Source organism: Patella vulgata, chromosome 2, assembly GCF_932274485.2.
Source record: "Patella vulgata chromosome 2, xgPatVulg1.2, whole genome shotgun sequence".
In the NCBI taxonomy this organism is placed as follows: domain Eukaryota; kingdom Metazoa; phylum Mollusca; class Gastropoda; family Patellidae; genus Patella; species Patella vulgata.
Window position 1 is genome coordinate 15,793,346 of NC_065880.2, and position 25,771 is coordinate 15,819,116.

The 25,771-nt window shown below is 33.6% G+C and overlaps 1 protein-coding gene across 1 annotated transcript; it reads right to left on the reverse strand.

The window, feature by feature from the left end:
• Nucleotides 1-1,637: 1,637 nt before the first annotated feature.
• Nucleotides 1,638-25,765, reverse strand: LOC126810535 (disks large homolog 5). Its single transcript, XM_056098957.1, has 17 exons — nucleotides 25,064-25,765; nucleotides 21,217-21,276; nucleotides 18,601-19,974; nucleotides 17,820-18,036; nucleotides 14,665-14,800; nucleotides 13,323-13,450; nucleotides 12,785-12,887; nucleotides 12,011-12,083; nucleotides 11,480-11,586; nucleotides 9,280-10,502; nucleotides 7,652-7,820; nucleotides 6,700-6,910; nucleotides 6,033-6,102; nucleotides 3,034-3,196; nucleotides 2,641-2,743; nucleotides 2,115-2,259; nucleotides 1,638-1,707 (listed from the first exon to the last, which is right to left on the reverse strand). The coding sequence occupies exons 1-17, from the start codon at nucleotides 25,353-25,355 to the stop codon at nucleotides 1,638-1,640; spliced, it is 4,644 nt and encodes a 1,547-aa protein (XP_055954932.1). The 5' UTR covers nucleotides 25,356-25,765.
• Nucleotides 25,766-25,771: the final 6 nt, after the last annotated feature.

Below are 25,771 nucleotides of genomic sequence, written 5' to 3' on the forward strand. Positions count from 1 at the left end.
TGATAAAAGACACATTTTGTCATGATAAAAGACACATCTTGTCATGATAAAAGACACATCTTGTCATGATAAAAGACACACATGATAAAAGACACATCTTTTCATGATAAAAGACAAAATGATTTGTTATAATAGAACAAGGCTGATTTGTCATATAAAATATAATAGAACAATGCTGATTTGTCATATAAAATATAATAGAACAATGCTGATTTGTCATATAAAATATAATAGAACAATGCTGATTTGTCATATGAGATATTTTGAAGAAAGACTGAGTACATACCTGATTCTACTAGGGATAGTTCCACCACAGATTCGTTTAGCTTCATTATCTACCAACCACGCAAACCACAGACCAACATTACCTTGATATAATGTATTCTCTACTAGGAGTATATCATCTTTATGAAATGTTAATTCTGTCTCTACTTCACCTATTCTCTCAAAGTTTGCTCGGATATAAAAACTATCTCCGGGCACATTTAAAATCTTGTTATATTCTGAGAAAAAAAAAGTTAAATAAATATTAAATATTAGTACCGGTAATAAACTGTAGATTAACAGATTATGTAGGATTTCATAATTTGCATAATAATTATTACAATTAATATATTTACATTTACTAGTTTTCTAAGGTTGAAAAGTTCGTTAATTTCATTAAAAAATTCTATCAAACATTCAAATGGACATTTACGAAGTAATTCCAAATCAACATTCTAATTGAGATTTCAGTAGTCTGCATGTTATATGGATCAAGTCTAGTAAATCAATCATGAGGAAACTAAAATTTGATCTGTATCTACCCATAATATATATTTAGGCTGAATTTCAAGCATTACAGAAAAAAAGTTGTGAAAATTGTTTTGTACAAACAAGCTGAAAGATTGAATGAATGGAAACTTATACAACATTAACTTACTAATAAGGTTGTAATGTACGAGAAGTCTTAAAACACAACATGGTCGAGTAAGTTCTGCCGAGGCTTGTTCAGCTGTTACAGATCGAAAATCAACTGAATTATACTGAAAAAAAACCCAACAATTGTAGAGTACAAGTCTAGTGTTGATTTATTTTTTTGAAGAAAAACAACATTATAAGTATTACATTGATGTCATTTTGTATTTGTGGCAAGAAAAGTCTGAAATAATCTTTTATTGAAATTTGATTTTGAAAAAAACTGAAATATTCTAGCCAATAGGAACCTTCAAATATTTTGGCCAACAGGAACGTTCAAATATTTGTCTCAGGAATACACGAAAATAATTCTTCTTGTTAGAAATTCAATTTTGATTATAAGGAAAAGATTCACGTGACCATGTTCCTAGTCAAATATTTACATATACATATGTGTGAATGTAATTGATGTTTACCTCTAAGATATGATCACCTTGTTGTAGACCTTGTGGTGGATCAGGTATGCTGTCACTCTCTATCTCGTGTACAAAGATACCTGTAGCATTACCACCAACTATAGTAAAACCCGGTGATTCTCCATTACCTCTTTCTATAGTAACTCTTCTTAATCTTTCATATGCACTATCTACTGATCCAAAACTACAATTAACAAAATAGTACATTGATATTTCACTATTAAATGGCAATACGTGTCCATCAATCTATCTATCAATTAATTACTATGGATAAGATGTTCTGAACACTGATGCCAGTAAAGGTGGGAGATTAGCACTATCTACTGATCCAAAACTACAATTAATAAAACAGTACATTGATATTCCACTATTAAATGGCAATACGTGTCCATCAATATATCAATTAACTATTACGGATTAGATGTTCTGAACATTGATGCCATTAGAGGTGGGAACTTAGCAGCTTGATAAATCGTTACAATTAAAGTGACTCAATATCACTTTGATCACAGACGGAACTCCAATCAGTAGTCGTTTTCGTGAGTTAGAAATACAACGAAGTAGTCATTTACAGCTGATCCAAAAGTAAAAAATATTCATATTAAAAAGGGCTTTGTTTTCGTCTTTCATGTGGTTAGCATGTGTCCTGTGAGTGACGGACAACAGTTACAATATACATTACATAAACATTAAATATTGGCATATAAGAACTGATAAATTAATATTCAAACAGAATTTTACCTCGACTTTTTACGTCTGTTATGACCACTTGTATGTCGTGTTTTTGGACTGTTTTCATTATCAGAGAGTGGAGAGGAAAAACCAGAAGAATTAGGAACAGATGACAGAGATCCATTACTTGATGACTCCGGATGATCTCTATATTCTAAATAAATAACAAAAAAATGATTTTTGTATACAAACAAAAATTCAATTCAGTCAGGATACAGGGATCTTAATCAACTGATTATAGTCATCTACAGCTGTTTGATGTTTTAAAAAAGCTGATTGAATTTGGATAAAACAATGAACTTGCCATTATTGAATCATAAATCAATCTACTTTCAACTCAATTGAAAAGAAATTGTTTTAAAAAATATTTTGAACACATTTGTTTTTACAGGTTATTCATCCACAGATATTAAAATATATATGTACATTTAATAATCTGCTTGATAATAAAGGGTTTCTATTGAGAAATAAAAAAGTTAGTGCTGGGCGACAATTATTACGTAGATTTAATGGTTGATGTCTATAAAATACTTACTATCCGGATTAAAGTCAACTTTCATGGTTAAATTATTACCACATTGACGTAATACTGTTACAGCATGTTCATATGTAGCATTTCTCATATTGATCCCACAAACCTGAAATCACAGGATTATTTACTTCAAATAATCAGACAAAAAGAACATTATCTAAAAGTTTTTTGAGAAATATTGATACAGGTAACGTAGAGAAAGGTAATATTTATGCTCAGGTACTGAAAGTTACCTCAAAATAACACATACATTCAAGTTAATCACCTCAATTATTTTGGTTTAATTATAGACAGACTTTCCTCAATATACTTCAATCCTTCAATTCACCAACGAGATTCAAATTTCTCTCATTCTCAAAAGAAATGTTTTAATCAAATTATGTAATTATTAATTACCTCTAATAACTGATCACCAACAACTATACCAGCATCAGATGCTAAACTATTTTCTCCAACTGAAGATACAAATATACCTCCTTCTGGTCCTCGTTGTATCTGAAAACCTACTGGTTCGGCTGATTTCTCTATATGTATTGTTCTTATCTCACGAAGTTGAGGTCTACATAAAAAAAAAAAAAACGCCCAAAAAACCCACTATCAATTTTTAAAACCGATTATGAGATTAGATTTTTTAAGTTAAAGGTTACATCAATTTGATTTTCTGTTCTTCAGGAACACATATAAAATGTTTCCTTCTTATTACTTCAGGGGAAAAAGTATTTAGTTGTGCAAAAACATCTTTCACATGATTTAAGCATATTCCTGAAGCAATGGCCCGAGAAATCCCTCTCTAGCCATTGCTGGATTGACTTTTGATACTTGAGCTTTTGAGGCAGTGTGTCTATTCTTCCCATTCAATCAAATCTCTCCTAAGTACAGCAGCATGAAAGCTCTTCGTTTAATATGGGGTATTCCTTAAAACTGTGGACAGATTTTTAAGGTATTAAAAACGGTGAAAGTATTGTTCATCTCCAAACAGTATTGTTTACATTGTAGCCTTTTTGATAGCCTCGTTTGTCACGCAATTAGTATTTCTGCAATATTCTGCTATGCACTTGTTAATTGGGTTTAATAAATTTCTTGTGTCATGACGCATTGTTATGTAAACATATTTGGAGCTCTGTTTAAACCTGAATGATATTGTTATGCAGTTAGGTATTGGTTGTTAATCGGACTATTGACCAGTTCTAACTTGGAACAGAAATTTGCTTTCATTATGGCAGTGTTGAGTGGGATTGGTTCTAATCAAACGAAACACTGTAAGGAGTATGCATTTAAGTGGCTATATATTTATTAAGACCCTGAAGAACAGGAATCTAAATTGAGGTACCTAAGATATAATTGATCATACATGTACTTGAACTTACTAAGATAGTTTTAACATGCTCAATTCTGAAGATCTCAGTCGCAGAATGGAAGAAATGAATTCTACAATATAGTTATTTGATTCAGCTTTTCTATCAGTTTTAGATTGGAAGGAAATTCATCTCTTGTGAGTCAAAATGAACCACAAACAAGAATGAGGTAGCCAAATCAAATTCAAATTTATAAAAGATAGGTTGCCAGGCAACAAAACATATGCCCACAGCAGCTAAATCGTCCGAGCGGTCGTCAAGGGTTGTCGCATATTTATTCCTTTGCAGGTAATTGGGGGCCTTTACAAGACAGTTCCATACAGATCAGATTATAAATTTTGTTGTTTGAGGGTTTACAAGGTTCTACAAACTGAAACAATGAAAATATGACAGGACAATATATACATGGAGTATGGAGATGTGGCAGTCAAACTCATTGATCAGATACGAAGAACAGAAGGAAAATATGTACATGTATGTAATAATCTTACTTTCTTGATGCGATGCAGGGATGCCGATATAGTAAGTTACATCCCTGGTTTGTCAGCATTAACTAAGCATTGTGGTGTACATGTATATATTGTCCTGTCATATTTTCATTTTTTATCATAGCTTGATAATGACTAGAGAAGCCTAGTCGAAACGTCGCTCAGTAAAAAGCAGTAATTGTATTCCATAGAATTGTGACCTGTATACTCTAGTTCAATTACTAAATGCCATTGAAACAGTTTAAACTGAAACAAGGGTCTCAACTCTGAAGGTAATCTACAGAAATTGTTGAAATTTGACAGGCTTTTTCGTTTTACTAATTTAAATAATGCATATAAATTTCATACAGATCACATGATGACTTTTGTCATTCAAACGTTCACAATCGCCATAACTCTAGAAATTATTGATGGAAATTGCTGAAATTCAATAGACCTGTTTCACAAATTTAAATGATGCATATAAATTTCATACATATCGGATGATAACTATCATCAATCGAGCATTAACAAGGTTTAACAAAGTGAAACAAGGGCAATAACTCTAGAAGTAATTATTGTAAATTGCTAAAAATTCAATAGGCTTTTTCGTTTCACTAATTTAAATCATTAAATTTCACAAAGATCGGGTGATAACTTTTCTGGTTAGAGCGTTCAAAAGGATCAATAAAGTGAAACAAGGGCCATAACTCTAGACGTAATGAACGGAAATTGCTGAAATTCAATAGGCTTCTCTGTTTCACTAATCTAAATAATGCATATAAATTTCTTAAAGATCGAATGATAACTTTTGGCGTTGGACTGTTCACAAGGTTCAATAACGTGAAACAAGGGCCATAACTCTAGACGTAATAAACGGGAATTGCTGAAATTCAATAGGCTTCTTCATTTCAGCAATCTAAATAATTCATATAAATTTCAGAAAGATCGGATGATAACTTTTGACGTGAGAGAGTTCACAAGGTTCAATAACGTGAAACAAGGGCCATAACTCTAGACGTAATAAACGGGAATTGCTGAAATTCAATAAGCTTCTTCATTTCAGCAATCTAAATAATGCATATAAATTTCAGAAAGATCGGATGATAACTTTTGACGTGAGAGAGTTCACAAGGATCAATAAAGTGAAACAAGGGCCATAACTCTAGACGTAATAAACGGAAATTGCCGAAATTCAATAGGCTTCTTCGTTTCAGTAAATAAATAATGCATATAATTTCCAGAAAGATCGGATGATAACTTTTGGCGTTAGAGCGTTCACAAGGTTCAATAAAGTGAAACAAGGGCCATAACTCTAGACGTAACTAACAGAAATTGTTGAAATTAAACAGGCTTCTTCATCTCACTAATGTAAACAACATATATCAATTTTAAAACAATTGGATGATAACTTTTGGCGTAAGAGCGTTCACAAGAAATTGTGGACGATGGACGGACTAACGGACCGACGGACGGACCGACAAACGGACGGACGGGGGCGACGGCAATATACGTCCACATTTCAATGTGGGCGTATAAAAATGATTTGAATGAAGGTAAAAGATAGACATACTTTCTAGACCGACTGTATTCTTCATGTGGAAAAACAAATAAAGGTGAACTGGCACTGCTTCTGTCAGAAACTGTAAGAAATTTATTCTCTTTATAAGTCAAAATAAAAGTGTTTTTAAATTTAATTACAGTTGGTTTACTGCTTGACACTACAATATTTAAGTCAATGATTTTAAAGTTTTAGACATACATCACTGAATAAAAGGGAGTAGTTTTGTGCGAAAAACTTTATTCTAGCTCTTTGAGGCACTACTGTGATACTCTTTTAAAGAAATAAAAACTTTCAGTTTGAGTAAGCCTGTCTACTCTCACATCATATAAGTGCCCGGATAATCCTATCTATATATACTTGGCGAGGGAAAATATTCTTGTGGTAAATGATTGTTGCATTTATCAAATCAATTATATGACAGAATCAAAAAATTCTTATGTAACACCAGCCACAATCATTTCCACAATGACTCAGTATTTTGATTTGAAACTTCCAGACATGATAATTGGGTCATTTCTTTGCACTGTGGCATTTGATTTGCTTACTTATATTCATTTATAATAAGGCTGGCCTGTGAAATCTGAGATAGCCCATTTAAAACAATGTTCTTTGAGATAGATGCCAGAAGATTGTTAACAAAGCAAATATCTGAGAACTGAGAATCAAGTATCAGTACCTATTTCTACAGAACCAGATTTTGTTGCCACACTTGTATTAGATGGAATCCGTATTCTCTCTAAAGCTAATGGACGTTTATGGAATGTTGGATAACTTGTATTGAAGTCAATCTCTGATAAAGGTCGACCACCATATGGTGAAATAGAATGAGCTTTAGGAAACATATCATCACTTGGTGTAGGTGTTGTTCGATCAAGATTTATACTACTCTGTAAAAAAAATATAACATATTCAAATATATATGTAATTAAATGTAGCACAATGTCTAGCCATAACAGCATTTATTTAATCAAAATTCAATTTGATATCTTGTGATATTCTAAGGCAACATTTTATATACTGTAACCAAGTCAATCTGTTTGGCACTACAAACAACTATGAAAAATATGTAACCATAGTTTCATTTCTGTTGGGATGTATTACTGTTCATTAAGAGGATATTGCCAGAAACATCCATGTTTATCATGGAGACAAAGGCTGGCGCTGAGAGCCTCAAATATAGAAAGCTGCACATGTATGTATCTCTAGGTTATTCATGCCTGTTACGATTGAAGTGCATTTTCAAGAGCTATTTGAGGACGTGCATCAGGTCAAGTGTCTTTCTTTCTCCATTTTTAGGCCTTGGGAAACAGAGTCACAAAGATTCAGTCTTGTGCAAAACTTGTCAGTCATAATTTAAACAATTTATAAAAATTCTCTGAATGAAATTAATTCAGAAAGAAGATTTAATGGAGAATATGAGATTTCATTATTCTACCATTGCTTGTACATATATCTTATTTTTTCTGCTCTATCTGTGGGCCTATACCTTGGAAATATATTGATAATGAGCTCCGCAATAATAAAATCAAATTTTAAATTAGTATTTCATAAGTTACCAATACTTTTTGTTTCATTATTTCTCAAAATTAATGTAGATATACATGTACAGTGTATGAACAAGTACTTACATGTTGAGAAGGACTAGGAGTACTCAGTCTATCAAAGTTAAAGGGCAGTTTTTCTAGATCAAAATCCGATCTAGGAGATACAATATGATGACTAGGTCTATAATAACCACTAGTAGTAGGTGATGTTGTAACATTATTACACCATACAGACTGGCTATGTGTTGATGCACTACAAACAATAAAATAATATCAAATTAAAGATACATTATGGGAGATTAGATAATCAGCTGGCAGTTAAAAACTAGATAATGTAAAGGGAATTTACTGAAAATTTCAGTCAAATTGATCCACTCTAAACCGAGAATTTAGCGATTGAATTTTGGGCCTAGCCTCGATCATCATTACTAAAGTCGGTACGATAAAAAACAGTCTCGAATATCAATTTTTTGATTTAATCATGTATGAGCGTTGAGCATTAGATCAGATTACAATCCAGTCAATAACGCAGGCTAGCAATTACATCGAGAGTTGATTATGGTCTGGATAAGTTAATTAATGTCTAATTAATAATTTAGATAACATTTCAGGCCTAAAGATAGACCTGCAATAGGCAGATTTAGCTCTTGTATAATGTATGTTTAATGACAAAATATATTTCACACGATAAATATCTGACGAAATCTTTAAATACCATTTGTTTACCATTATCAATAAAACCTAGTTCATATTCTATAAATAATTTCTCATAATAATGGCTGCTAGTTCTTTATCTGTTACATGCACTGGTACATGTACATGCACTGCTTCACCATTTCCACGTTTACCCAATCAAGAAGTACAAGAATAGACAGTAGTTGAAAATAGTGTTCGATTATTATAAATTTGTGTCAGATGTCGCAGGAAATGATTCCTATTGGCGAACACAGAAGAATCACGGCAGAAAAGAGAATTAAGCCTTTAAACAGAGAGAGAGAGAGAGAGAGGGGGGGGGAGGGTTTAACGTCCACTCGATACAAACTAGGTCCTTTCGGGACTAACCATGATTTAATTTTATTTCAATAATTTGCTTGCGCGTAGGGGTCTTTAGCAGTGGGAGGAAACCGGAGGACCTGGAGAAAACCCACGAGGTTGGACAGGCAACCCTACTCCTTGTCACGTACAACTGGGGATTCGAAACCATGCCAGTTGACTCAATGACAGGCCTTATGATGCAGCGCGCACATGCTAACCATTCGGCCATCCAACCCCCAGCCTTAACAGAGATGGGGTAGAGCAATATTTCTATATTAAAACCTAACAAGGACGGACAGGAGCGGTCAGAAAATTGTACGTTTAGAGATCATTCCGAAATCAACTATAAAAAAAGATGCTACCTGGATTTGTCAACCTGAAGAAGGGAATATAACTTTTGAGGGTTTCCAAAAACAATAAATCTGCTAGCTACCATATGAAAAGTCTTTAATTTGTTTTATCATATGACTAAAACAATAACTGCACATTTTGTCAGATTTATTATTGAAATATGTGTAAATGAACCTTGCAAATGACAATAAAGTGGTTTTGTATGACATTTTAAGGTCATCGGAAACTTATAATAGAAATAGTTCCTTGTATGTCATACATTTCTATCTCTTAACATACACAAATATAGGAGCAACAAGGTTAAATTACTATCATGATAAACATACCTTGTATGTTGAAAGGAATTGGGTCTTCCTACCATTCGATTAGAGTGAGATGGAATGGAGTTCTCGACAAAATTTGTTGAAGCACTCAGTTTGTCTGGTGGAATGTCAACAATTCTTTTTAGTGAAGTTACTTCTGCTGAGACTGGACGAAATTCCCGAATATGATGGCCATTTGAATGATGACTAGGTAAGGCAGAATGTCGATTTTGAGGATTGTTTTTATGAGTGCCAGAAGATGGACGAAGCCTTGCAGGTTTATCGGCATAGGATGGCAGATTATATATGTCACTGGATGGATGAGTTGATAAGTTTTTTGAATAATGATTATTAGAGAAAGTACCATAGGGTATGTAAGGCTTATCTTTGGTATTCACAATATTAGTCGGTGGTGGCAAGGAACTAACAGGAATGTAAGGCGGTAATTCCTCAAAGTCCCATGGCATCGTCTCATGTTTTGATACACGCCCGTCAGAACTCATTGATGTATTTTGCAAGTCATTTGTCATTGGATGATCAGGAATGGGATCAAATTGGATATTTCTGATCGAAGGTCGCTCTTTAGTTCGTTTTTGAGGCATGATGACAGTTGCTGCACCGGACATATTTATCATATGCTGTCCACGTGTTTTGGGCCATGTTCCACTGTTGCTCTCTTGTTCACCTTCATGGCTTCTTTTTCTTTTTATTTCCTTTCCTTCCTCTTTCTCATAAACTGGACCAAACTCGGCAATCACATTTTCACTTCTTCCTTTACTATTAACTTTTTTATGTGTTTTTTCCTCACCATCACTATTCTTGTCATGAGCATGATTGCGGGGCCGGAATATTTTTTCGAAGGCTTTACCTATCACATGAACACTGTGTCTAGATTTTTCTGTGTCAGGATTGCGTTCTTTATGGCGACGCACTGGACCTATACTGTCTAAACTGTCCGTTTGAGAACCACTACTCCTTAAAATTTTACTTCCAGTTCCTTGAATTCCATCTAAAGACGTATCCCAGTGAGAGCCATGGGAAGGCAAAGACTCTGATTTACTCATCTTGGATGCTGGTTGTTCTGCTAATGAAGATATCACAGATTGACTGATAGGAGTTGGTGAGGAACCAGTCGAACTAATAGGTGAAGCTTGTCGTCTCACATCAAGTTGAACTGGTTCTGTGGATTTTTCTAGAAGTTTCATGGCTTCCCTGGCTGTTAGAGAATCAGCTGATTTACCATTTATCTAAGGAAGACAATGTATACTCTTAAACAAACTTATTACTAATATAGTTATCTTAATGGAATGGGCCAACATTTTACTTCGTTAAAGACTAATATCTATTAAATTATGGGCAATGCCAGAAATTAGAGCAGAGTTTATGTTTATTTAAACTGTCCCATCCAAATAGTTACACTGTATTTGTTATACCTGAATGCATCCATCATGGCAAAAAAAGGTACAGATCAAAGCGAGAATTTCATATTTTCTAAGAAAGTCAAAACATAATTATTTCTATGTCTTTTGCTCAATAGGTTGTCAACACACAAATAAGATCATAGGTATCATTCTCACACTTAAAAACAATTCACCCAGGAAATAATAACACAATTACCTCCCTTGTTTTTCTATTCCCCTCATGGAATAGCTATCTTCAAAAGTTTGAATTTGATGTTGAAAATGATATTTTTGCCAATTTCTCAACTGGCAATAGTGAATTATAGGATTAATAGGATTATTCTTTAACAAGGTAGAGAAGGACTGTTTATAGATACCATCTATTTTAAAGGCTTTATTTTAATTCATTTTAAAAATATAACTTAAAAAAGTCAAAACATAATTATTTCTATGTCTTTTGCTCAATAGGTTGTCAACACACAAATAAGATCATAGGTATCATTCTCACACTTAAAAACAATTCACCCAGGAAATAATAACACAATTACCTCCCTTGTTTTTCTATTCCCCTCATGGAATAGCTATCTTCAAAAGTTTGAATTTGATGTTGAAAATGATATTTTTGCCAATTTCTCAACTGGCAATAGTGAATTATAGGATTAATAGGATTATTCTTTAACAAGGTAGAGAAGGACTGTTTATAGATACCATCTATTTTAAAGGCTTTATTTTAATTCATTTTAAAAATATAACTTAAAAATATGAAATTATCGCTTTAATGTTTGAAACAGGTAATTTATATAACTAATTGTATATTTACTTACATGTATAATTCTATCACCTACACTAGGTAACATACCATCTTTAGCTATAATACCTCCAGTATATACACCACATATAAATAAACCTTGTTCTATATGTATACCACATTCTGTAATAACATTTATTATAATTACCAGTCATCTTCTACAGCTATATATATATACCAAACAACATCAGCTTTACTACAAACAATATCTCCAGGGTTTTTATTTCTGTCTCAGAATCTATGCAACTCTCATTACAATAAACATAGAGAAAATACTGATAGACTAGAAGACATGATGGTTTTCTGTCAGCCAGGGGACAAATTTGTTTTAATTCTGTATTAGACTGAAGAATTGTATTATCTTGAAACAAGTGTTCTTTTTCTATTCTGTACTAGTTAAACAGTATGTTTTCCCTTGTTTTTTTATTTTCTAAGTAAATTTGGAAAGAAAAAATACTGTGATATGTATCGTATCGTATCGTATCGTGAGGTCGATACCGTGATACGTATTGTATCGTGAGGTTTTGTCTGCAGTACCATAACTAACCTTTTTGACATGAAAGAAGAAGTTGTAATGGTTGCCAAATTCTAGCACTTGTTGATTTCCTTCTTCTCACAACCTATTAAAGAGAAAAATATGAATAAATTCAAATTGTGTTGAACATAAATAAATACTGTGGTGCCCCCATTTACCAATTTTAGGTGCTGTACTCCAAGAAACCTAATTTTGAGGACAGAGTGTCATAAAGAAGGTATATTCCATCCAAGTTTTATCAATATCAAAAGATCAACCAGTCAGATTACAGTAGACCAATCAAGTTAGCACAGATAGAGAGAGAGAGAGAAATGGGGTTTAACGGCCACTCGACACAAACTAGGTCATTTCGGGACTAACACATGGTTTAATTTTATTTCAATAATTTGCTTGCGCGTAGGGGTCTTTAGCAGTGGGAGGAAACCAGAGAACCCGGAGAAAACCCACGAGGTTGGACAGGCGACCCTACTCCTTGTCACGTACAACTAGGGATTCGAAACCACGCCAGTCGACTCAATGACAGACTTTATGATATACAGCGCGCGCACGCTAACCATTCAGCAAGCCATCCCCCCCCCCCACCCCCGTGTTAGCACAGATAGTGTGATGTTCAAACTTAAGTCAGTGACTCTTATAATTAAAAAAAAATATTTCAAGTATTATCAAAATCTCAATAAGGCAGGGAATAAAAATGTAATATAACATCACATCACAAGATGTCAATTGAAACTTTTTAAATCAATAATCTTTGGCACGGCTTTACCAACTGTACACTATAATACTCACCATATTTAATCTTCCTGTACTTTTATGCATAGCTCGGACAGCTACTCGTTTTTCTATATTACTAACATCTATATTGTTAACCTTTAGCACTGTATCATTTACCCTAGAAAATCAGAGAATTAATTAGCTACTTACTATCAACAGAAATTAAGTTATTAGAACAATTCAATGCAAAAAATTAAATCAACTTCTGTATCTTTTTGTCCCTTGACTGTTGGAATTCAATTCCTAACAAACTTTCCCCCATTAGTCCAGTTGTTGCAGAACATAGAAAGTAAAACCCCATTTCATTTCATTTTGTATCATTTTGTTACTGTAAATATTCCAATATGCCACTGTGTTTTGAAACATTTTATCTGGTTCTACCAGTTTGAGTGTATCATGTTTTCGTAGATATACTTGAATAAATAATATCAATCCATGCACAGAATTTACACCTAAAAATTAAGTTGAAAAGATGGTAAATTTGTTGATGGTGATCAACGACAGACAACATCATAAATTAGATTTATTTATAAAAAAAGCTATAAATACTTACTTGAGTTTACCGTCTGCTATACTACCTTTAGTGATATGTGAGACATAGACAGACGTATCATTAGTGAACTGTGGATCATCTTTACCACCTGTTAATTCTACACCAATTTCTTCTCCTTCAACAGATTGCTACAATAAAACAACTGACCAATTAAATTCTGTCACATTAATCTCTAAAAGAATAATTTTATTAAAGATACATTATGGGTGATTCGATAACGAGTTGGCAGTTCTCACTATAATAGTTAAAAACTAGATAATGTAAAGGCAATTTGCTGAAAAATTCATTCAAATTGATCCACTATGAACCGAGAACTAAGAGGTTGAAATTTCCGGTGTACGATAAACAGCATAGTCTTGATTTTCCATTTAATTGTTAAATGGTGAAGGAAAGTTACGCAGTAAATCGGCTCACAATCCACTACAGATCGCAGGCTAGCGATGCAATCTAGAGTTGATTATGATCTGGATAGGTTAATGTCTAATTAATAGTTTAGATAACATTTCAGGCCTAAAGAAAGACCTGCACTAGGCAGATTTAGCTCTTGCATAATGCATGTTTAAAGATATATCATGGGAGGTAAGATAAAGAGATGGCAGTTCTCGCTATAATAGTTAAAAACTAGATAGTGTAAAGGTAATTTGCTGAAAATTTCAGTCAAATTGATCCACTATAAGCCGAGAAAGAAGCGGGTGAAATTTTTGCATAGTCTCGGTCATCATTACTAAAATCATTAATATAAACAGCATAGTCTTGATTATCCACTTTTATTGATCTAATTATCAATAGCCGTTAGCGGCATATAGGAATCTAATCCACCCAACATCGAAGGCTAGCCTTGACATCGAGAGTTTATTATGGTCTGGATAAGTTAATTAATGTCTAATTGATAATTTAGATAACATTTCAGGCCTAAAGAAAGACTTGTAATAAGCAGATTTTGCTCTTGCATAATGCATGTTTAAATATGTCTTCAATTGTTTTATGAAAGGGATTTAATGTCTGTTCACTCATTTTGTCATTTATTTTAAAACTAGAAATTATCCTGCTTTTCTCTATGGCTACCAGTGACATGCTAAGCAGAAATTTTTGCACAGATAGTGGCACTTAGACCTGTTTTTCTTCAGATTACATATCTTTTCAGTGGACTACTGATTTGCATAATGGGCCTTGGCTATTTATCTCATTAGAATAACTAGATCCACTTTTTTTGAAAGCCTGGTCAGTTCTGCTCCTGGTAGTGGGAACCAAGCTGAAGATTCTTTTCAATTCACACAGGTCATGAAATCAATGAATTAATACTACAGAAAGTAAGTACGAGCTTTAATTTTTTACTACGTACCAAATCAATATCCAATGTTTCCATTTCCCACTCTTGTAAATCAGCATCTATGGCTGAATCCCGACTATGGTTGTGACCTATGGAATTGAGTTGCGTTTTTCTGGTTTCTTTTTCAACAATAACTTCAAACCTTTCTCTGTAAAATACAATCAAAATACACAATTCAAAATGAAATCATTGCATCATCAAATTGATGTCAATTTGTGTTACATATTTAATAATATGACTGTCAATATGATTAAAACACAGATCCTATTTCATTTCATTTTTTATAGTTCAAAATTTTGTTTTATTTGTCTGTACTACACTAGGATCTGGAAGAGTTGTTATATAACCTGCGTTCTGGATGGTGTGAGGGATTAGCCAAAGAAACCATCTGTTACGGCGACTTTCTTGCGTGCAATGCATGAACCTGTGGGTAACCCACTAGAAACGTCAACGCTGATTGATTAATCAAATGTCTGACATCATAGGGTTCAAAGTCGCTCATACGAACCCTGACATGACCTCCCAGTACAACTGGTCAAATCTTCATGTAGTGTAGGCCATTGAAAGTATAAAAAAACGAAACAAAATATAGATCTGTATTTTAATCAGATTGTTTATTGACTGTAAGACAAGGCATACAATCCTACTTATATACCTATAAATTCTTTATCAATTTATGTAGGCCTTTCATAGTTTTCGCATCAGCTTAATGCACAAAATATATAAAAGCTCTGATGTCACGGACGTGATACTCTCTATATGTCTATCGAATAATGAAGCATTGAAACCAGCGGCTGTCAGGCAGGATACGCCCACATTTTCGAGAGATGGATAGAGAACAAGCTAAAAAGAAAATGATTTTTCGTACAATCAGGGGCCATAATTCAGGAAGTTACGGTCCGATATGCTATTTGAGAACGTAGGGCGGCCATTTTGTCTGTCAATTTTGGGCCGATTTGCATGAAATTGGAACTCAGTCATTCATAGGGTGTAACGGTGATATAATAATATGTTTTTTTAATCGGATAAAAATTATGACCTCTATGGGGTCCACAAGCTAAAATCACGATTTTTCGTACAATCAGGGGCCATAATTCAGGAAGTTACGTTCCGATATGCGCGAATATCGAAAGGAACAGAGATCTTTGGGTTATAAACTTACATTTCAAGTTTCATCAAAATAGGATAAAAATTGTGACCTCTATAGGGTCCACAACCTTGATATACCATATTTTTACGCTATTTGAGAATGAAGGGTGGCCATTTTGTCTGTCAGTTTTAGGCCAACTCTCACGAAATTCGAACTCAACCGTCCATAGTGTGTAACGGTGTTATAATAATACGTTTTTTTTAAATCGGATAAAAATTATGACCTCTATAGGGTCAACAAGCTAAAAACGCGATTTTTCGTACAATCAGGGGCCATAATTCAGGAAGTTACGGTCTTTGGGTTATAAACTTACATTTCAAGTTTCAAAAAAATCGGATAAAAATTGTGACCTCTATAGGGTCCACAACCTTGATATACCATATTTTTACGCTATTTGAGAACGAGGGGCGGCCATTTTATCTGTCAGTTTTGGGCTGATTTTCACGAAATTCGAACTCAGTCGTCCTTTGGGTGTAACGGTGATATAATAATACCTTTTTTTAAATCGAATAAAAATTATGACCTCTATAGGGTCCACAAGCTAAAAATGCAATTTTTCGTACAATCAGGGGCCATAATTCACGAAGTTACGGTCCGATATGCGAGAATATGGAAAGGAACCAAGATCTTTGGGATATAAACTTACATTTCAAGTTTCAACAAAATCAGATAAAAATCGTGACCTCTATAGGGCCCACAACCTTGATATACCATATTTTTACGCTATTTGAGAACGAACGGCGGCCATTTTGTCTGTCAGTTTTGGGCCGATTTTCACAAAATTCGAACTCAGCCGTCCGTAGGGTTTAACGGTAATATAATAACAAGGTTTTTTAAATCGGATAAAAATTATGACCTCTATAGGGTCCACAAGCTAAAAACGCGATTTTTCGTACAATCAGGGGCCATAATTCAGGAAGTTACAGTCCGATATGCGCGAATATCGAAAGGAACCGAGATCTTTGGGTTATAATCATACATTTCAAGTTTAAAATAAATCGGATAAAAATTGTGACCTCTACAGTGTTCACAAACTAAAAACATGATTTTTCGTACAATCAGGGGCCATAATCCATGAAGTTACAGTCCGATACATACCAATATCAAAAGGAACCGAGATCTTAGGGTGATAAACCTATATTTCAAGTTTCATAGAAATCTGATAAAAATTGTGACCTGTAGACTGTTCAGAAACAATTGTGGACGGATGGACAGACAGGGCGTATAAAAATATCTAATATCAGTAGTGACAACAAATTCGGAAAATTTTACTTTGCAATTGGCTAAACTATTAACTTTTAACGTTAGGAGCTGTATTTTTTTAGTTAAGCAGAATTTATATCTCAGACGATAATAGCGTAGGCAAGAATAGAATACTAGTCGTATTTTCCTTTTGCTAATAAAAGGTTCTTAAAACAATCGTTGAGTTGTCTGGCTCGCAATCTTATGGATTAGAAATTCTGTCTTGATAATCAAGATCCGTCAATCAACCGGGGAACATGTACTGATGTTGAAAAAACCCAAACAAATATGTTGGTCCCCCTGAACAAAAGCAGTATATTTTAACATATTCTAATGGATATATCTTATGAAATAGAGCCCGATAGGACAATATTCAAATGATCAACACTTTCGTGGTTAGTGCTAAATGGTAAGGCCAGCTCAAGGTCACGAGATGTAAACAGGGGTAGAGCTTATCCCAACCCTAACCCTAACCATGGACCTAGCCCCAGTGCTTACCCGAACCTACAATCTTACCAACAATCACATGCTCTAACCCTATTTACATCTCAACGACCTTGACAAAAATTGAGCTGGCCTTAACCAATAGATTTAGCCCACTTCTACCGCTAATATGTAGCTCTCCATTTTCGTGATTTTTTTCAGCATGGGCTAACCTACCAAACCAACCTTGGTTCTAACGTAATTTAGATGAAGAAATTTTTGTGAAATAATTTTTATCTATTTTCTATCATTTATCAATAACAAATATACGTCAAAATATAGTAACACTTACTTCACATCTTTGAGTTCTTTAAAAGCTTCATTTTTCTGTTTTTTGATTTCATCTGAGTCTCTAAGAGCTTGAGCTAGAGCACTAACAGCTCTGTCTCTATCGCGTCTTAAATTATCACATAATGTACGTATACTTTCTCTCTCTTGCACAATCTTATCTCTTTCACTAAAAGCCCAATCTCGACGCTTCTTTGCAATATCAGCTTCAGAGAAGGAATCTAGAAAAGAAAAAGTTCCAATAAATACTGTGATAAAGTAATGAATAGATGATGGTGTACATATTGGCAAAAGTTTTGACAAGGACAGCTGACTAGGACAGCCGACACTTGGTGTGCACGTAAAAGATCCTTTGACAGTTGGAAATCGATGTAAGAGTAGACCGTAGTGCCGCTGTCCGGGCAAAATTTTGCTTGCAGCACACTGTATGGCGTATGCCCATCATTATTAACCCACTTTGGAGTAGAACAGTAGGATGTTAAACTCCATTACATTTTTCATTTCATTTTATTTCAGATGATGGTGTGATCTTTATCATTGATGTGGATAACATAACAATGAAGTAAATATCTAATAATTGGGTTTGTACTGCATTTTTAAAGTGACAAGTCGAAAATCCATCATCAGTTAAGAATAGAGTAGGAAACGTTAATGTCAATCATAAAGGCTAGATAATGCCATCAAAATGGAATCGATCTTATGACGTCTGAGTTTCCATCTCTTGTAATTTCCCGTGAGAGTTCTATTTTAAGCTTCAGTTAAATTAACTAATCAAAATAACCTACCTGAGAGATCTTGTTTCATTTTCTCCATCTGTTTTCTTAGAATTTCTGTTTCTTTTGAAGCATTATTAATTTCTTCTGCCTTTTCTTTCTGAGATTTTTCATAGGTTTCTTTAATAATCATATCTATATGTTCCAAAGCTTCATGACGCTCTTTTTTCGCTATGTCTCTTTCTCTCGCCATGGAATCAAACTCTTTCCAGAATTCATCCCTTTCATGTTCCAATTCCTGTTTACGCCCACAGATATCATTACGCTCCTTATTAGCCTTATCACGTTCTTGAAGAGCTGATCGAATCTCACGTCGCAAAGTTTCTACCTCATTTTCAGTCTCACGCTTATTTTTTTCTAATAGCTCCACTTTTTGAGAAGCGATTTTAAGTTTTTCGTGTAATTGTTCTATCTCCTTATGCACAACATCACGTTCGGACATAACCAATTGATATTCTTTACGCGAGTTATCACGATCATGAATAATATTTTCAACTTCTTTCTTCATACCAATTTGTTTAGCTAAGGATTGATGAATCTCTACACGTAAATCATCTCTCTGCTTTTGAGCCATTAACTGTGCCTCTTTAAGAGCTTTATTTTCATGAAGAGCTTTGTTCCAATTCCGAATGGCTGAAGTGCACTGTTGTTTTATTCCATCACTTTCACTTAAAATTGTACTATTTTCCTTACTTAATTCGTCACATCGTTTCTTTAAACGAAGGTTTTCTTCAGTCAAAATTTCCATTTGATTTTCTGTGGTAATTTCGGTAGCAGACGTCTGCTCACAACGCTCTCTTAAAGCATCATAGTCTCTTTTTAATGTATCATACCTCTGCATGGCTGTATCATACATTTCATTTAAAACTTCATTTGATCCACTGGAATTCACTACTTTTCTCTGCTGTTTTCGCATTTCTTCCATTTCTTGTTTATCCTCTTCTCTCAGTTGTTGTAATCTGTCTATCTCGTGTTCTAGTCGTTGTTTAATTGAACTAAACTCATTATTCTGAGATTCTACCATCTTTTTATCTTCAGATATTTTACTAAGTTTACTTAATAAGGACTTATTCTGACCACGATAATGCTCCGCTTCTTTGACGGCTTGATCACAGCGCTTCATAGTCTCTGCATATTGTTGTTTCATTGACTGTAGTTCATTTATAGCATGTTCACATTGAGATCTAAGCCATTCATAGTTTTTGGACTGTTCAGGTTTAAGGGAATCTTTAGTGAAACGTGAGAAGGAAGATTGTATATCTTTCGTTGATGACTGATTGTGATGATCTGCTGAGGCATGGAAATTCTCTAAATGTGGTTCAAATTGTACAGTAGATATCACAGCTCCTGGTTTCCAATGGTCTCGGAATTCTTGTGAGCTGGAATCTGTAAAGAAAATAATGGGAATGGATCATATCATCAAAAGTAATCCCTGTTAACAAAATTCAACTGATGTAAAACAACCTGTACAGGATTCTCAGCAATACAATGTACTCTGTAATTGGTTAAATAAAAGGGTTTATAAATAACACTGGTGAGAATGAATATAAATCTTTCATACATGTACATGTAATCTCCTTCAATAAAATGTATGAAATAAATGAAATGGGGTTTAACGTCCTAATGCTCAGCTCCGACTGGGCTAATGAAGACTGGCATATGCCATACCGTGTGCTATGAGGGAAATTTTGCCCGGGCAGCGTCACTATTACCTACTCGTAAATCGAATTCCACCTGCCAAGGGATCTTTTACGTGCAAAACAATGTATACATGGGACTTGGTTTTTCTCCCATCCAAATGACTAGACAACTGTCCTTGTCAGGCCCTCCTTCCTGAACCACTGACAATAGGAAACCATGTCGGAAAATCCCGATGAACAATGAATATTAATACATTGTAATGAAACATATCATTAAATCTTGCCTAAATCTACACTAGCCTCTGTTCTTCTTGGGTTACAAGATCCTTAACTTACTTATTCTTAATATAAATCTATCCTAGATGTAATCTCCCTCAACAAAATGTACATAAATTAGTGATTTTCAAAATCTATATTTTAGCCAAAAAATACACATGGTGTCCCGGTAGTGTTAAACAAGCCAAATGCGTGACTGAAATTAAATTAAAGAGATGAAATGCATTAAATTACTTGTACATTTATCGATTAATAAAGCATCGAGCAATTTAACTGTTTATCACTCTGAGCAAAAAATGCTTAACGAATTTGGTCAAGGTATTGTTGTAACATACTACTCTTCAATTAGACACAGAGTTATTGTGTTCCAAAGCATCAACAAATTTGAAGTGAAATGAAATGGGGTTTAAAGTTCCATTCTTCTACACCAACCCGGCTAACGAGGACAGGCATACATGTATGGCATGCAGTGTGCTATGAGGGGAAATGTCTTGCAAAACTGACAAGGGGAATCCACACTTAAAATAATGAGGAACTTTCTCTGTGTCCTATTCCCACCACCAACATGTAAACTGCTGACATAAAATCACTTAAATAGTACTTCAAAAAAGAAGTCAAAGACATATGCTAGATTTGATAGACATAAGTCCTTTGACCCAGGTAAATATCTATGTGAAGTTTACAACCTCTACATCACCTGACAATCTCTTACCTTGTAATATTGGTCGTCTAACACTGTCTTCTTCTGAATCAGACATTGTTGATCTTTGATCTGAAAAATAAATATTTACAATTTAGCTGTATTTTGTCAATGTGTAGCCTTATGATAGACACATAACATACACTACACTACAAAGTAAAAAAACAAAACAAAAAACAAAATGAATACCTAAGTACGGAATAAGCCCAGATAAATGATTTTTATTCATAATGTATCAAATGACAAGTACTGTAAACTTAGGCAGTGGATCGATCTGCTTCATACAATACAAAACTGTAACTAAGGCTGATGAATCAACCAGCTCTACATGTATCTTTATATTTATTTGGAAAAAAAGATAACTACTCAAGTCTTCTATAATCACAATCTAAATTGAAGTCATGACTCATATCTATAAACATTGTAAAATCAGTAGATGTGTTAACTATATTATTAGTTTTAATTAATCATTAACCTGGCAGAACAACTATTATTTTGTATGTTGATAATTGAAACAATATAAGATATTGTGCTATTGATATTAAGACATTTTATGAGAGTTAAAATCAGTAATTATCATATCCAGTAAGTCAGAGATAGAAATGGGTCTTAACATCCACAAACTAGGTCATCTTGAAGATTAACATGTGGTTTACACCTAAATATCAAAAGACAGGCACTATTTTGTTAACCGGACAGACCATGTGCCTAGGACTAGTCATGCAACCTACAATTCGTTTCTGAATATTTACTCTATACGAAATATTGGCTGGCATAATTATTTGTTTATGTCGAATGCTCCAGTATATTATATATTTTTTTTTTATATTGAGTGTTTTAAATGGTTATATACACCAAGAAATGTTCTGCGGGCATTTTAAATACAGCAAAGTGCTTGTAAACATGATTTATGTTCTAACATCTCTAGCTTAATTACTGTTTAAGATATTAAAATAATGCCATAGCTTAATAACTGAATAAGATTTTTGGAAAATAATGCCAAATCACACTGCTGTAGGTAAATACTGAAATTTCAGCGTTAGAAGTTGCCTGCAGGAAACGAAAGGAAGACTGATTTATAGGACCTGTCATGAAGGTTATGTAATGAGGAAAAATAATTTCGAGTCAGCGATTTTGACTCTATGAAACAAGGTCAGTTGGGTAATCAAAATCACAGGTATTTTTTTTTTTTTTTTTCTGGGGGGGGGGGGGGGGGAATGTAACGTAATGCAAGGACATGATATATACTCAATTAAAATGCCTGATCTCGACGACTGGAACTGTCAAATAGAAATTATTGTGTTTCTTAAAATATCTAATGATTAGACAACCAGCATGTGATTCAATGAATTTTAATTGTACTTTAGAAAGCAAAAACTTTTGATAAGAGAATCCCTTCCACCATCCTTTCAACACTGAACATTATGTACATGTACAGTAGGGTGTGGCATAATGGATGGTTGTATATACTAAGTCTATATCTAAACAGCCAATTAGCCATCTCTGTACAGAACACAGATATAAAGAATTTTCATCTATATGTAGCTATATTGATTCACATATACTGACAATACCATACCTATTTTGAGTCTTCATCAATCTGATGCTGATAGATACATTTTATATAACCAATTTCAATTTAAGGTAATTTATAAATTGCAATAACAATCAACCAGACAACCACTATACATTTATAGTAGGCTAATAAAATGAATAATTCATAATATATCCACAGGTCATATGTTACATATACCTCACTACACCAACTACATGTACTTTTTATTTTGAAAATATAATGAAAATATATGCATCGACATACATATATGTATATGCACACCTGGTCAATATTACTATTTTCAATATAACTCAACATGTGAACCTAGTAGAAGATAATTACCGAAATAATATATACATGTACATGTAAAGTGTAACTGTTGTGTTTGCTCCAGTAGATAAAATGGTATGTAAAAATATTGATCTTTAACATATTTGTATTAATATTTTAACATGACAACCATTAATGTCTGGTTACCATACAGTTCATTGATTGAAATGTTTCTACTAGCGTGTACACTGCTAGAATATTAACATACACTACAATACTCTTTTCAATTTCTATATGTAACAATGAAATAAATGTGGGAAATAGTATCCATTTGAAAACATATGACTTCTTTGAATTTAATGTAAAGTGGCAATTTGACGACTCTGATGTCAATATTTTTATCCCAGATGACACTTTAATCTAAAGATCAGATAGGTCGCAGGAAACAAAACAGACCCACCACCAACAAAGTTGATTCACTTGACTGAGCTGTTTAGAATATAAAGTCTGTCAATGTTTGGATCTTTTTAAGCTTTGAAAAACAATTTAGTAAAAACTTTTAATTATGATCCTAGTTCTGAATGACACCCATAGACATGAGAATTTATTAAATATTAGTTACATCTATATGGACTATATAATTGTTGTACATTAATATGTACCATACATGTATGTCATAAAACTACAAATACATTTTAAGGTCAACAAGAATTTATTGTTAATTAAAGGAATGTAATCTAATTCTTAATCATGTTGGGCCTCAATCTGTACATGTATTTCCATCCCCTAAAATAGGAACTAAATGTGACAATGTAGCCAACTTCTATTCACTACAAATATCTTTTCAGAAGCCCTGTGACAGCGTGAGAGTACAGATATTTCAGACTTCGAAATCACAGATTTCATAGGATGACATCATTATTGACATTTCTAAAATAAGAAAACCTCTCACAGAATATGAAATGCTACTTTATTTTTTAGATAAATTTGACCAACAAAAACTTTGGCATTCCTGTGTCAGTCACTGTGTCAGTAGATTATTGTTTTAAGTGCATGCATTCCATTGCTGTTACATTTTTATCAAATTAATGTTAAATCTAAGTTCTCTGAATGGGTTGATATGGAGCTACAAAATATTAATTTATTGCAGATCTTAATTTGATGGGATGGACTAAAAGAAGTCATCATTTATTTAGGGCACTAGGCATGGATTTATGGAAATTTTTCACACCACATCTGAAAATCAGACTGGTTTTGTCTCTGACATATATTCAGTGAGATGTGTACAAAAATAATGAAATTTATGAAGATAATTTTGCGGATGTTGCAAGAGAGATCTTTTTAATTATGGTATGGTAACAGTTTGAGAATTCAATTGTTCATTGCTTAGTTTTTGTGTAAATGCATCAAACAGTAGTACTTGTACATGTACAGGTCTATTTGCAAATTCATTTCATGTGAGCCCATCATTGTGAGTAATAATTAGTGTTAAGTATTAAAATTCTGGAATTCACACCTTTGACGAAACAAAACAAAATAAACTTTTGATTTGCAGTTACTTTTCATAAGATTGCATGCAAACTTTGAGCCAATATAAGCACCTTAATTTTACATGTAATTATATACATGCTAATATGACATTGTATGGAATTTATTACATTTAATTTCTTGTTGATTCTTCTAATGCCTATGTAAGGGAATCAGTGACATGGTGATATTCTAGTTAATCGGGGTTTGTTTTTTGTTTTGTTTTGGGGTTTTTTTTGGGGGGGAGGGGTAAGTAGATCCTTTAATATTTTTTTTTCTAATTTATAATCAAGATGTTACACTTGACAACTGAAAGGAAAAACCAGGCTTGAAAAACGTTTCCATTTACCACTTTGCCAGGATGTTCAAGCCACACAGCTGCTACATGTAGGCAGTCTTCTTGGAACTATTATAAATAGTGGGCAAATATAACATGCGAAGTGTTACAGTGTACAAACTATACTTTAATTAATAATTGCTGAACAATTACTGAATTAACAATATTACCTGGTGCCAGTCTATGGCTACTTCCTAAAAACATCACTGTCAATAAGTGGGGATAGGTTGTCTCCAATGCTAAACACAAACTTTGGAACGCAAGATTTCCTTTAGAAGGCAACATACTCAACAGTTTTTCAACTTTGTCTTCTCTAGAAGAGTGTTTATTAATTTCTGCTATGTCAGTTGGTGATAATCCATCAGATCCACCATGCAAAATTGGATAGAGTCTTTCAACCTCAACTAATTGGACAAACTTTGTCCTGTGAAGTTCTAATAGTTCTCTATATCTGGTCTCCATTTTACTACTTACTCCAAGAAACCACAATAAGATATAAAACTAATCAAAATGATAAAGGATCTTCGTTGACGTGTCAACTATAAAAGTCATAATAGTTTGTAAAATTATTGAAGTGTCGGCCATATTTGATTTCAACAATCAAAACAAAACAAAGTTGGATGTTATCACACAGAACTTCCGTGTATCAAATGATTTGTGAGTTATAAAAAGTTGTTTTAAATTTGCATATATAGTGACGGAATGCCACTCCCTGAATGGACAAGCCATCTTGAATCACAATAGCGAGGCCTTGGAATTCATAATGTTTCTCTTCTCCGACTCAATCGACATCGTCACTTTCACAAGCGCCATGTTGGACTCGGTACGGTCCAAAAATGGAAACAAAACTTCGATCATAAACTTTCATAAGATTTTAA